Source organism: Trichomycterus rosablanca, chromosome 8 (assembly GCF_030014385.1).
Source record: "Trichomycterus rosablanca isolate fTriRos1 chromosome 8, fTriRos1.hap1, whole genome shotgun sequence".
NCBI classification, from domain to species: domain Eukaryota; kingdom Metazoa; phylum Chordata; class Actinopteri; order Siluriformes; family Trichomycteridae; genus Trichomycterus; species Trichomycterus rosablanca.
The window spans coordinates 30,689,128-30,702,808 of NC_085995.1; the positions used below are offsets into that span (position 1 = coordinate 30,689,128).

Below are 13,681 nucleotides of genomic sequence, written 5' to 3' on the forward strand. Positions count from 1 at the left end.
CATATCGAATCATTGCAGTGAATCGACGCCAAAGCTTCAGAGTCAACTTGTACTTTTAACGCATAGAATCGAAGAACCGACTCTTTTAAGATTCACGCTCATCTCTGCAATCCGGTACACAAGCAAACCGAACGGCTCAAGTTTTTTGGAACCTATCTCTATAAATCACTATAAACAAACCACAAGTATTATACTTTATTGTATGTGTATGCATAGTTTTATTTACCATAATTTGCAAATAGGCTGATGCACTTACAACCTCAGCAGGTGCATCTGCCAATTGAGAATAGCAATTTATCTAGCAGTTAAACTGTGTAAACAAGTACCAAAAAACTTTCGACCGAACACAAACTTACACCAATGGCTCATATGTAGATCCAGTAATCCAACATCATGCCTCATGCCATGCTTTAAAATTTTGTAAATATGGCCCAGTTTTTCTTGTTTTCTTTTTAATTTGCTAGTCATGCCACTGGTTTGCAGTAGAAGTTAGCAGCAAGGCCATGCATCAACCTTTCCCTAGTTTATGAGAGGCAAATATTCACAGTTTTATACAGTAACACGTATACTATTTTGAATTTGAACCGAATCTGTGACGTTCACCAAAGCCGATGCTTCAGAGTCGACTCTCATTCTCGACGCATCGCTTCTAAGAATTTACTCTTAGCTCTGCAGTTATATACACATGCGAGAATACATTGTTAGTTGATTTCGAGACAGGACTATTTTTTATTTCTACCTAGCCATGGAAAAGCTAAGTTTCTAGCCTTTGAAATTTGCGTCTTTGCATTTGCCAAGATTTCACATAAAACATAACAACAACATCAAAAAGGCACTTTTGACAAAGGGGAAAAGGAGAGGTGCACCTGTGGCGTCTCGCTCTGCACGTGTCTGACAGGCAGTAGTGCATGTGTGTTCGGTAGCTTGTGCATGCGTTTTGCGTCTCCTTGATACACTAGGTATGAGTGTGCAGTTCTCGACAGATGGCGACACTCACCCCGCTCGATGTGCTGCTTGGTTATCTGCAGCTGGTGCTCGGTGCCAATCTCTCCGATCACTATCAGCATGGAGAAGTTTGCCCGGTGCGCACCACGCTGTCGGTGCCGCTCCTCTTCTTCATCCTCTTCCACCGCCGAGAGCGCGTTCCGGGCCCGGGTCCCCATGGCAACGGCACCAGGGTTCGACGCCATGGAGACGGAAGACGGGCCCAAACCGATCTCCATGACAACTGCAGCTGCCTCCAGTACCGCGCGCTGACGGTGCAGAGGTAGGATTGGGAGGGACCGGACCGGGTCGGGGAAAACACTCGTTCACGCTGGAGAGCTGTCTGCTCGCTCCGGATTGGTCGAGATGCCTGCGCATCTGAGAGACGACGTCACGCAACCTTCGAAAAAGTGTACTTTTTCGTCGCCTTAAAGGAAATGCTACTGCACGTTAGTACAACGTTATTCTGACTGTTCACATGATCAGTATAATAAAACATTTCTACTCTGATGTTACTGGCCCCTTTCAGCCTGTAGTGAAAATTCCCACCACCAAAGAGGAAGAAAGGTCACTGAATAATGTGATGAATATGACCATGATGTAATTCATATGCTATGACCTTTACAGTTTAGTGCCCAGCTAACATAACTTTATATCAGCTGGACTGTAACAGACCTGGAAAACACATACATTAATGTGTAGGAATAAGGTCATTTTAAGGAATTTTTTTATGTGTTACAGCCCCACAGAGCCCATACTGAGAACCCTTGTGTTAAACAGCACTCATCAACCATTATTATTAAAACACAAATTTAGGGAATATTTTTTGGGGAAATAAGGTAATCATCTACTAGTCTTGTTCTGGTGACTCTTGGTGGTACAACACCTCACTAAGACACTTAAATAACACACCGCCTTGCAAAGAGGTTAGTGAGTAAAAAAGGGGATATGCAAATGTGTTACAATCAGCCCCGGTTCTGGACTGCTTTGCTTGGGGGGGCAGTAAAACCTAATGAGGGGGCATGTTGATAGTCATGTTTTTGAAGCCAGAAATATATTCAAGGCTTGATTTGTGCATGAATGATGACAGCCAAGCTATTGATACTGGCTTAAAGTGATGTATGAGGTAAATAAATAAAAATGCATGTTTTCGAACTTAAACTTAAAACCCAATGATTAAAAAATACATGTTGATTATGTAAATGGAGAAAAAAGATTATCTAATTGTATTTCATTTTAATACGCCTCCTTAATTAAATTGCCATTACTAATAGAACAACTCTATTTCTTGAAAGGCTTTAATACAAATTTAAGTCAAAGCTGACAAATGTACCTACACACAGACTGAGAATATTCAAACGTGGAAATAGGAATGAGTGAGAATATTTATATTATTGGGAAATTAAAATATAAAGAAAACAAAAGAATACTAATTCTGTAAAAAAAAAAGTGTTTACCAGTATACCTGCCTCTCGCTCACACTAACAGAACATATACTGCCGAACTGAACTGTTTGGGGCAGTCTGCCGATTTTTATATGACTCAAAGAGCCAATCAGGAATAAGCAAGGAAATATCTTCACACTGTAAAACAAAATGCATTTTTGTGATTGGTTCAGAGATAATTTTAAAAATAGCCGTTGCTTGCATTGTGCTTGGGGGGGCAAAGACACAATTTGGGGGGGCAATGCCCCCCTCAGCCCCCCCCTAGCGCCGGCCCTGGTTACAATTACTTTATATGGTTATTTATCTTCACTAAACACTTAATCCTGTAAGGAAGACGGTCAAACGCTATACATACCAGGTGCAAGGCTGTAGTAGGCCTACTCTGTGAACAGTGGGTTTTAATTGATCACAGTGTATCACACACGCTATCACATCGCATCTTAAAATATAAAGCAGCTGCACCATCTACTGGTAAGAGGAAAATGAGAATACCCATAATTAGGGCCCTACTAAATTCACAGCAAAATGTGCTTAATTTGGCGGACCTCGTTTTTTTAAAAATCACAGATTTTACTGATTTTTAAACAAAAGTGGCACACCAGTTTTATTTCATATATATCACTGTTTGCTATGTATTTCCTTTTTGGCTTGCCATAATACATGCATTAATACATGCAGCCAACGGGGGCAGTGGGGTGGGTGGTTGAGTTCATGTCGTGGAGGGCTCCCCCCCCCCCCCGCTGGTTCCACAGAATCAGTTCGGAGTTTTACAAACTCAGTTTTGTCTAACCGATTGCTAGTGTAATCGAGGGTCTTTAGAGTTTGCTGAGTTTATAAAGAAAGAAAGAAACCGTACATAGACAAATTATCGGAAGCACAATACTTTACTGGCTTGTTTTTTGTGTGTAGAGGCACACTTTTTATTGACTATGGAATACCAAAAGGGACAAATGCACTTGATACGTAAACACATACATCAAACATTGGGGGTCTGTCTGAAAAACCTAGCAAGCGCTCTACAAAGACGCATTTTACGTCATCCTACGCACAAGAAGAGATGTCTGAATTTTTAGATGCCTTAACATGCTCCCTACTGAGGTGCCTTAATTCTAAGTGATAAACTGACTGAATAATGAGGGAGTGTCCGGTGCTTCCTTAGCGGCAAGGCTTTTCCCGCCGAAGATTTATGCGGTGCATTGTCAATAAATTCTCATTGATTTTTAATTTGTATAAAGGTGTATGATTGTGATTTATTTGCAAATTCGGCTTGTCAGTGACAATTTAATCATTTTCGGTACGCGGAGGGAGATTTTAGCTTGCATGCTAGCGGGTTATGCTGCCTTAGCTCATTGGTTTGAATGGCCTGGGGCTAACTGTTAGCTTAGTAAGCGAAAACCTTTCTGTGGCTCACTTATGATGCAGTATGATTGCTACGATCGCCTCATATTGCATATTGCGCTTTATATTTCATACACTACGCGAATGAAAAATGTTAAATCGCTAAACACAAACCTTAAATTTTTTATTTTAGAGCAAATTGCATATTTCACGGTCGTGAATTAGGTAGGGCCTTACCCATAAGACCCTTTACAGTTACACAAAAAAATACAAATCTGATCAGGAATGAGTGGGTCAAAAGTGGAAATGGGGGCACATTCACTTCTTACTAAATCACTTACATCTTAACTTCAAGCGTAGTCAACCTACCTACTTGTTTACTTTCTGTAAGATGGGAAATACAGAAATAGCCAAATTCACACAGACAAAAACGAATGTGCCTATGTTCACACAGAGAGTAACTGGAGTTAACCATGCCAGATAATATAGTTATTTGTTTAGTAACTAGCATCTGTGAGAAATCTAAGCAGCCAATTAATCTACTGGCATCCATTTATTTTGGAAGGTGGTTTGATGTTCCATAAAAATCAAATCTGTTTTGATTATTAGGTTCGGCTGGTGGAGTAAGTGGACATAGGATTGGTTCTCAGGTGTGTTCACTGTCTGTATGGATTTGTTTCCTCCGGATACTCCTTTTCCAACTTATGTCCTCTGGATACTCTGGTTTTCTCCCATCTACATGCAGAAGATGGAATGGCAAGTGTAAACTGATGTGTAAATAGATGCAAGTGAGTGAATAGATGAATAGATTTTGGTAGATGCTAATTACATTTCGTTGCCTTGTACCTGTACTGACAATAAAGTTGAATCTATCTATCTATTTAAAAGAGTGAGTTTGTATTGACCTACGATGAATCTGTTGCATGTTAATTGGTTAATTGGATGTGTGTATGTTCCAATGAATAAACACTTTATTCAGGGTGTATTTCTGCCTTGTGTATCCTGGAGACTCCAGCCCTGCAAAGTCCCCAACCAGGATAACACAGTTAATTAAATAAAATAAATAGCTGAATAAATGTTTATGCCCACATCACTTAGCCTGAACACATTCTATGATGTCACAGCCTAGTTTTTGAACTGTTGACCCCCTCACTAAAACGTGTACATTTCCTCTTTACTAAACTTTTATACTGTGTTACACCCATTTTCAGTTTGCTGTTGGCCAGTGATTTGTGAAGAACCACAGACACTTTCAGTTATGCAGCAAATTTCAAAGCAGCTTTGATCTACTAGTTTAAGGGCAAGAATGCTAAGATGTGCCTCGCAGATGTTGTTATGCTAAATTATCTTATCTGTATGATTTGACCAAAGGCATTGCAGATAATAATAGGCTAAATATACAATATATCTATAAATTCTAATAGAAAATCTGGCTTAACACAAGATTTTAAGATGCATGTTTATCTCAGAAAGCACCGAATGATTAACAGCAGGACTAGTCTTTGAGCAAACTCTTTGATCACAGAGAGATAGAAGGGTTTATAGAATGCAAATAAAGCAACATAACCTGCAGGACACATAAGCATCTAGGATATCTATTTTAAGCTTAGTTTTTATTTTAACTGTAGTTAATCCCAGACTTGGTAGGACGTTTATTATAAATAATGCAAATTAAAAACTTTTTTTATTCTTAGTGTAATCTGGATCATCAGCCCCCAGTAAATGGTGGTGCAATGCCGCAGCAACCTTGGGTAACCGTATTGCACCATAATTATGCAATCCAACAGGGTCAGGATAGTTAAAGATGTAAATTTATGTATATTATGTAAGTTATATGTTGTGGTCCCTACAATCACCAGGTATCAGATATCTAATGTTACTCTATTTGAAGTAATAGAAAGGTCTTAAATTGAGGAAAAATATTTTAGAACAAAATTGAGTTTCATAGTCTTAAATTCCAAAATATATTAATTATGAATCCCAACAGGTTTTGATATGAACGAATTCAGTTGTATCTGTATTCCCAGTTGGTAAACTGTTGTGATGCTGCAGTAATCTTACCCATACAATTACAGTGAGTCAGCAAACAAATACCCCTCAAGTGTGTTCTCCTACTGCCACTTGCTGGCTGTATATAAAAACTGCAATTATTTCCCAATTTGACAGGACATAAGATGCTACTGTAGGTTTGCATTATATCAGCATCATGTAGACAAAAAATAACAATCTGTTCCAATGCAAAGTCGTTTGAAGTTTTGCAAAGTGGCAAAGATACTGTGTAAGTATAATGAGCAGATATTTGTATAATCTAATACTCATCTCATCATGATAAAGAAACTTCCATCCATTATCAAAATTCTTGTAAAGGTATTTAATCTAACAGTGAGGTCCAGTTGTGTTATTGTGTAATTAATTAAAAACCAAACGTTTTGTAAGTAATGCATAAATACACAATGATGTAGCAGATCCAGCAAAAGCTGACTCATCAGACAACAACACTTGTCAGGTTGTGTGCATCTACACTTTAGGAGATATTCCAACCTAAGCAGTGTGTAGGAGTAGTTTTTCTCCTTCATTACAATTCTGTTAGATTCAGTTCCTTTGACATGGCCTAGTATTATTCTCCAGATATCTTGATTTTTTGCATGATTTTTGATGTAATTTTGTGATAGACCCAAACAAATGTCAAATGTTGTCAATGAACAAATTAAGTAAGTTGGCAAGTTAATGTGATGCATATCACCACCACTACGTTACATGGGGTATCTTTTTAAAGTACATTGTTGTCTTTTTATTGTTGTCTGTTGTTGGCCTATGGTTTTATTTACAAAATTCAGATTTAAATATTAAATTTAAATATGCAATCTGAGATAGTTATCTAAATATATATTTACTGAACTACTGTGTATTTGTTAATGGTGAATGGTTCAACTTAAGCCTCTTTGGCATAGAAAACAATTTAACCAAAGGGCCAGTTTTAAGATTCCTGCAAGTAAGTCAAGTAAAGTTTGTTTCAGAGATTCCGTTATATTTTAAAGTAAATATCTGAATGAACTGCTTTTTGCCAAATAATTGTTGTTCATTAAGTCAAAACATTTGCCTGTAATCATTCAAATCCCGTTGCCATGATGTACATGCAAGTGTATGTAAACCTTTGACCTTAACTGTGTATTGTATTTTTATTTATTTATTTTTTAAAGAAGACATCACATCTCTCTTTTATTTCTTATCAGAGCAGACGCGTTGCTGCATTGTATTAAATAACAAGGCTATTTCAGTATTGTCCTTGTGACATCATAAAAGTTTTCAGACCATTATATTGGTTGACAGTGATCAGAGTAATGATCTCTGCTTACCGCAACTGTAGGCATTAAAATTCTCAATAACACATCAGTGACTCTTACAACTGAGTTGACAGTTTTTGTTGTGCATGTTTGCAATGTTATTTCCCTTTCAGACAGACCATTAAAAGTGAAAAAAAGTAGTGATGCAATGTCTGTGACTTACGACCCCAAATCAGGAACCACTGGCTTCAGAGATAATCAGTCCTACATCTTTAATTGTTTTAATGGAAAAAGTGATTAAACCTTAATTATTCAAATGTATAAGCAATATAAACTGATTGAGATGGATATAATAAAGACTGACCAATTTTATTGTAGTTCATCACTGTGATACATCACCTGATCACCTGATATATCACCTGATCAACAGCAAAGAGAAAATAATATAGAAAATTATTTTCTATATTTCTAAAACCATTTTTTTTTGTTTAATTTGTAAAATACTTGGTTTAGATAAATTATCAGCCCCGTAGAGTAACCAGTATAAACTTGCTCAGGTACAGTCAGTCACCTTCCAGATCATGCACCAAGCTAATTGACCACCACCGTGAAGGTTTCCATTATAAGAAGTGCATGGTAATGCAAAAAAAACTATGGTTGGAAAGACACTTTTACAAACGCACAGGTTAAGAGATAAGTAACTATTGCTAGAGTTGAAAGTGTATGGCATTACCAACTTAAATAGACTGGGCCGTCCCTCTAGCTAGAAGAAACTAATTCCAACCTTCCCAATGCCAAAAGATTATTCCTAGGATTGGCTGGTCTGTGCATGTGAGAACAATATCGAAACCTACAAGGCTGGTCTGTATGGCAGGGTGGCAAGAAATAAGCAATTCTGAAAACCAAATACAGCACAACACCAAACATACACCAAACCTTATGATGAAGCATAATGATAGCAACATTGTGCTTCAGTGAGAGTTGGGTGATTAGTCAGGTTTGATGGGAAAGTAGTTTTCATTCATCAATTTCCCAAAATCTTGAGTAAAACATGCAGGCCTCTGGTTTAGACAGCTGAAGAAAGTCAGGTGGCATATCTACCAGCGTACCAATGACCAACACGCCAACACAAAAAGAAAAGGCAAATATTCACCAATCTGGGTGTGTAAAAAGGATAAAAAGACACATATCCAGACAGACTGTATAATTTAAAAAAGCAAAAATCTCTACAAAGTATTAATTCAGGGGACTGGTTACCTTTTAATGCTCTTTTGCTACATTTTTTTTCTGTTTTTTATTTACTTTACTAGTGCATTTTCACTTGCTACCTAAATGTTATAGGCAAATGATTTTTACCCATTGTATATCCTACAATATAAAATGCATGCATGCAAATATTTCCAAATATCCAAAATGTCATAAGGTCTGAGGTGACAATTAGTGTTGTGTTTGACAAGAGACCACTGTATATATAGCATTCATATAGCATATTTTCAGAAAACCCATAATACTCTTACAAAAGAACTCAATTTCAAGGAAGGTCTTTGTACAAAGAGTAGGTGTTCTAATCATGTAGTCACAAAAAAGAACAAGCTGTAAATATCTAGCGTATTAATATCAAATATCTTATCAATAATCATCTTAACTATATTCATTTATTACAATACGAAAAGAAGTAAACACAAACTACTTTTAAAAAGGAGGTAATGTGTATTTTATTACAGAAAGTATAGACGCTACATTTTATGACATCAGACGTGCAATGCTTAAACAAAATGAAAAATACGTTACATACACACCTTTTAAACATTTTCACTTTAAAAAAATACCTATACAAATGGAATTGAGTATTGTTTTACATGTAGATTGCTCTTCTTTACAAGCATTTCAGAAGGAAAAAGTTGCAGAAGGCTCCCCGCGGACAGTCGCACATTTTGCCGATTCGTGCGCCTTTGCGGATTGCGCACTGTTCCCCCACGTCGCACTGCAAAAAGAAATGAAAACATTGAAACGTGCACCCTGAAAACGCACCGATGCTGAATGAGGTTAATCACGTCATAAATTAATCAACCGCTGAATAAATGGAAAAGGGAATTCTAAAACTTTTAGGAGTGATCCATAATTGCAATGGTGAATAATGCAAATGCAACATGCAGTGAAAGTTCTTCATTTAAATGCAATAAAAAATGAACATATGGAAACACAACTTGCAATAAAACGATCACATATAAATGGCACATGCATTAAAAATACAACAAATAAATAAATTCAACATGTGATGAAAATAGAAAGTGCATATGCAACTTGCGAGTTACAACACAAGTGCCAAACACCCTGAATATACAACATTCAAATGCAACACGTGATAAAAATGCAATGTTCAAATCTATCTATCTATCTATCTATCTATCTATCTATCTATCTATCTATCTATCTATCTATCTATCTATCTATCTATCTATCAAAAAAGTCTATCTATCTATCTATCTATCTATCTATCTATCTATCTATCTATCTATCTATCTATCTATCTATCTATCTATCTATCCATCAAAAAAGTCTATCTATCTATCTATCTATCTATCTATCTATCTATCTATCTATCTATCTATCTATCTATCTATCTATCTATCTATCTATCTATCTATCCATCAAAAAAGTCTATCTATCTATCTATCTATCTATCTATCTATCTATCTATCTATCTATCTATCTATCTATCTATCTATCTATCTATCTATCTATCTATCTATCTATCTATCTATCTATCTATCTATCTATAGAAACATTTTATGGTTGTTTATCTTTAAAACTGAAGACAAATCCATGCATCTCGTTACCATAGGGACTTGGCCAAATTTCTTCTCCCAAGGCGGAATTCGTTTCGTCTGCAGCTTTTCCAGAACATCGTGGAGAGCTCCAAGCTGGTGAGATATCAAATCAAAGTTTAATATAATCAGTAGCTAATATATAGTATAAATACTTTACTTATTTTATTTTCATGTAAACTTGTAAACGTCTTGCTGCAGATTCATGCAATGCAAATCAATCAGTTATTACTTACCAGTTGTTTTTCACTGGTCAAATTTGGATCTTTAGGGTAGAAATTTCGAATGGCTCTGGTGTCCAGTTCCACCTCGGTCTCGGCACTCTCTGCTCGCGCGCAGCTGCGCAGCATCAGAGCGAGCAGAAACAGCAAAGCGCGCGCCGCGGTTTTGGAGCTCTCCATGGTTCTGATCGCTGAGAGTTTAGCACAGAGGCGCGCGACCTGCACACAGTTGTTTGTTCCCCGCACAGCGCGCGCGCCGCTTTATATGCGCTTCGGTGTTTAGGAGTTCCGACATCACCCGCCTATAGACGCCCGTTCCTCCCTCAGACGTAAGCGCAGCGCTCTTTGCGCAAACGAGCTGTCATCAAATGCGTTAATAATATCTCCAGAAATCAGGCTTGGCGCCAGCAATAAGCGGAATGGACAATTGCCTGGGGCATCTGCCTTACCGGGTTCACCACATATTCTCATATGTTTAATATCCTTAAGACCTTTGGTGGCTTACACCTTCCTCACTCAAGAAAAACACTTAACTTGAACCTTTTGCTGTGCCAAAAAAGCAAGGAAAGGTGATTCCTTCATGAATTTGTGAGGGAATTGGGCAAGTTTATTTGTAAGAAAGAAAACATTCAACATGTTGAGTTGCAATATTTATCTATTAAAACTATTAAACACGCAGATGTTTCATAATAATTTCCTTTTATTTAGTAATGTGAAAGCAAAAAGTACAAAACCTAATTTAACAAGGTGACAAATGGTCATCGTATAAGCAAGATAACACCATCTGAACTGTCCTGTTAAAAGCAAATAACAGTATCACCAGCAGAAATTCTGAGGCACATAAACTTCCAAATTCCAAAATGTTTAATGTTAATAGATAGAAAACCAATAAACTTGCTAGCTAATGTAATCTTTCAGCCAGCACTGATGGCCCATGGGAGGGAATTCTCTTCTCAGTTATCCATAGGTCATTGCTGCTGGCCCATAATGATCAATAATCAGAAAAAATATTGGGATTTCTGTGGGTGGGCATACAATTTTATTGAATAGATAAAGGCTAATATGAAAATACAGTGTAACTAATAGTATTGACAGCCAATTTAACAACAAAAGCTGGGGAAAATGCACAAATCAACAGTTGGCTTATTCAACATGTACTACTAGATGACCCAGTTTAAATAACATGCCTAAACATGGCATACCATATATTTCACGAAACCATGTTAGTAAATGGAGTAAACATGTTCTGAGGAATAAAGCTCAACAATGTCTATTCATAATTGGATAATTAGTTAATAACATGGCAAATGATCAAGGTGTAATTGCATTATTCATTCATCTACAGTAACCAGAGCAGGGCCGCAGTGGATTTGGATACTATTTGAGAACTTTGGGCACTTGGATAGGTCCCCAAGTATACTGCAGGCCATCACACAAACACACACCCACTCAGTCACACCTACAGGCAATTCAGAGCAGCTAATTCATTTAGTGGCATATTTTAGCTTTTTGTTTTATTTTTTTTCTATTTTATCCTAATAAGGTCATTTCCGATTCCTCAATTCACAAGCACCCTCCACCCCATTCACAGTACCACACTGGCTGGGGGAGGGCTGCAGGGTAGCACACACCTCCTCTGACACATGAAGCTGCAGCAGCAACAGATTCCTACAGAATGCTTGAACACACCAGATCATGATTTTCTACAAACCTCACTTTTTGATTGACAATTCTCTAATGAAATTTGGAATACTGTGGTGAGCAAGACGCATCATTGCTTATACAGACTGAGCCTTTGGTGAATCCTCCTTTTATACCCAATCATGGTGCCCTCACCTGTTAACAATTCACATTGTGGAATGTTTCAAAACACGGTAACTTCAATACTCTATCAGCTTTTCATGCTATTTTTGCTTCTGTGGCAACTTATTTGGGGTGTTTCATGCATCAAATTCTACATTTGTTTATATTTACAAAATATAAGTGTAGGCAGCTGTGTTGATAGAGTGCCAGACCAGGTCAGTGGCACCACAGAGAGCCTGTTTCTAGTCTCAGTAGTGAGACAGTGCATTAAACCCTTGCACCACCCAAGCATGCTTTTAGAATGTCTTTTTTAATGTAGGGAAAACAGAGCTCATACAAACAGAGGCCAAGCATGTCAAACTCCTATAGACAGTTAAGGGCTGAGGATCAACCCAGATTGCCAGGGCCTATATTTTGGGGCAACAGCCACACAGCCTGCTACATTATTGTTTGTTTGTTTATTAGGATTTTAACGTCATGTTTTACACTTTGGTTACATTCATGACAGGAAAGGTAGTTACTCATTACACAAGGTTTATCAGTTCACAAGGTTATATAAAACACAGTCTTGGACAATTTAAAGTCTACAATTCACCTCACTTGCATGTCTTTGGACTGTGGGAGAAAAAAGAGCACCCAGTGGAAACCCATGGAGAACATGCAAACTCCACACAGAAAGGACCCAGACCGCCTCACCTGGGGATCGAACCCAGGACCTTCTTGCTGTGAGGTGACAGTGCTACCCACTTAGCCACTGTGCCCCGCCTGTTACATTACCACACCATCCTTGATCACGTAATCATGTAATAAAAGCTCATTTTGTATCTTATTGCTCACATTCTTTATCACCATGTAAATCACATTATTTTGTGCTTGCATTCCATTTTTAATGCAAAACATGTTTACTACCTTTGATCTGAGCATAAAATCAATATGTCAAATGACAAAAAAATTTAAGACAACTTTTCTATTTTATAAAACAAAGTGTGAGCTTTGTAAAACAGAATACTGTGTAAGAAAAACAGTAAATCTTTGTTTCTGCTCCTAAAGCACAAAGGCATACTTTATGTTTGAGTCAGTAAAACAGCATGAAATAATAGAGCTGAAGTCCTGTAGCTCTATTAATTAGTGAGTGCTCTTTGATGACTGCTGTTTAATGAAATACAGCACAAACTTTCAATGCTTTCAAATAGAATTGGCACTGAGCAAACCCACAAGGACACAGAAAAACACCTCATAGACCATAACCACGGGTCAGGATCAAATCCAGATTCCCAGGACGCATGTGGCTCTATGATACGGAAAGAGGATTGGCTACTCAAAATTGCCTGGTGCTAGACTCACCATGACCCTGACCAGGATTAAGTGTTCAGTAAAAATTAATAAATAAGTAGTCAAGATAGTGGCAAATTAATGTGCAAATGAAGTGTCTAGAAGCTTAGTCATTCTCACACTGGTAAATTATTTTCTCAAATTTATTTTCCTATAAAATAGGTGACAATTAAAATACTTTGAACATAATTATTTTTGCCAATAGTAAAAATGTGTTTTTAATTTCCCATCAGGGCTTTGATTACATTTTGTCAATGCACTTAATATGGCATGACATAAATTGCCCCCTTACTTATTAGTTATCAAAAACAAACAAACAAAAACAAATCAATATAAAATGGTCTTTTAGAGATAAATATGAGAAATTCATAAATAAAAGGCTTACATCAACAAGAAAGTTTATGAAAGCTCATTGAAGTTATCTGGATTTTTTAATTGATGCAGTC

The 13,681-nt window shown here is 37.2% G+C and overlaps 2 protein-coding genes and 1 long non-coding RNA gene across 5 annotated transcripts in view; 1 reads left to right on the plus strand and 2 right to left on the minus strand.

Annotated features, from left to right (window-relative positions):
• map1ab (microtubule-associated protein 1Ab) overlaps nt 1–13,681 on the minus strand; it is a 67,126-nt gene that overhangs the window by 49,652 nt on the left and 3,793 nt on the right. Inside the window, exon 1 of one of the 3 annotated variants that reach the window (XM_063000695.1) lies at nt 998–1,332. The exons of 1 other annotated variant lie outside the window; for it this stretch is intronic. In XM_063000695.1, the coding sequence (XP_062856765.1) occupies nt 998–1,223 (226 nt within the window). In that variant the 5' untranslated portion in view covers nt 1,224–1,332. Of the gene's footprint in view, nt 1–866; nt 966–997; nt 1,333–13,681 lie in introns of those variants that run through there. One more of the 3 variants, XM_063000696.1, reaches the window with a different exon arrangement.
• LOC134319495 (uncharacterized) lies at nt 1,332–4,643 on the plus strand. The gene is made up of 2 exons (XR_010013518.1): nt 1,332–1,433; nt 4,377–4,643. It is a non-coding gene; the product is annotated as an uncharacterized LOC134319495 (long non-coding RNA).
• On the minus strand, nt 8,767–10,563 carry cart2 (cocaine- and amphetamine-regulated transcript 2). Its single transcript, XM_063000702.1, has 3 exons — nt 10,116–10,563; nt 9,892–9,975; nt 8,767–9,035 (listed from the first exon to the last, which is right to left on the minus strand). Exons 1-3 carry the CDS (start codon nt 10,278–10,280, stop codon nt 8,928–8,930), a joined length of 357 nt encoding a protein of 118 aa, XP_062856772.1. The 5' UTR covers nt 10,281–10,563; the 3' UTR covers nt 8,767–8,927.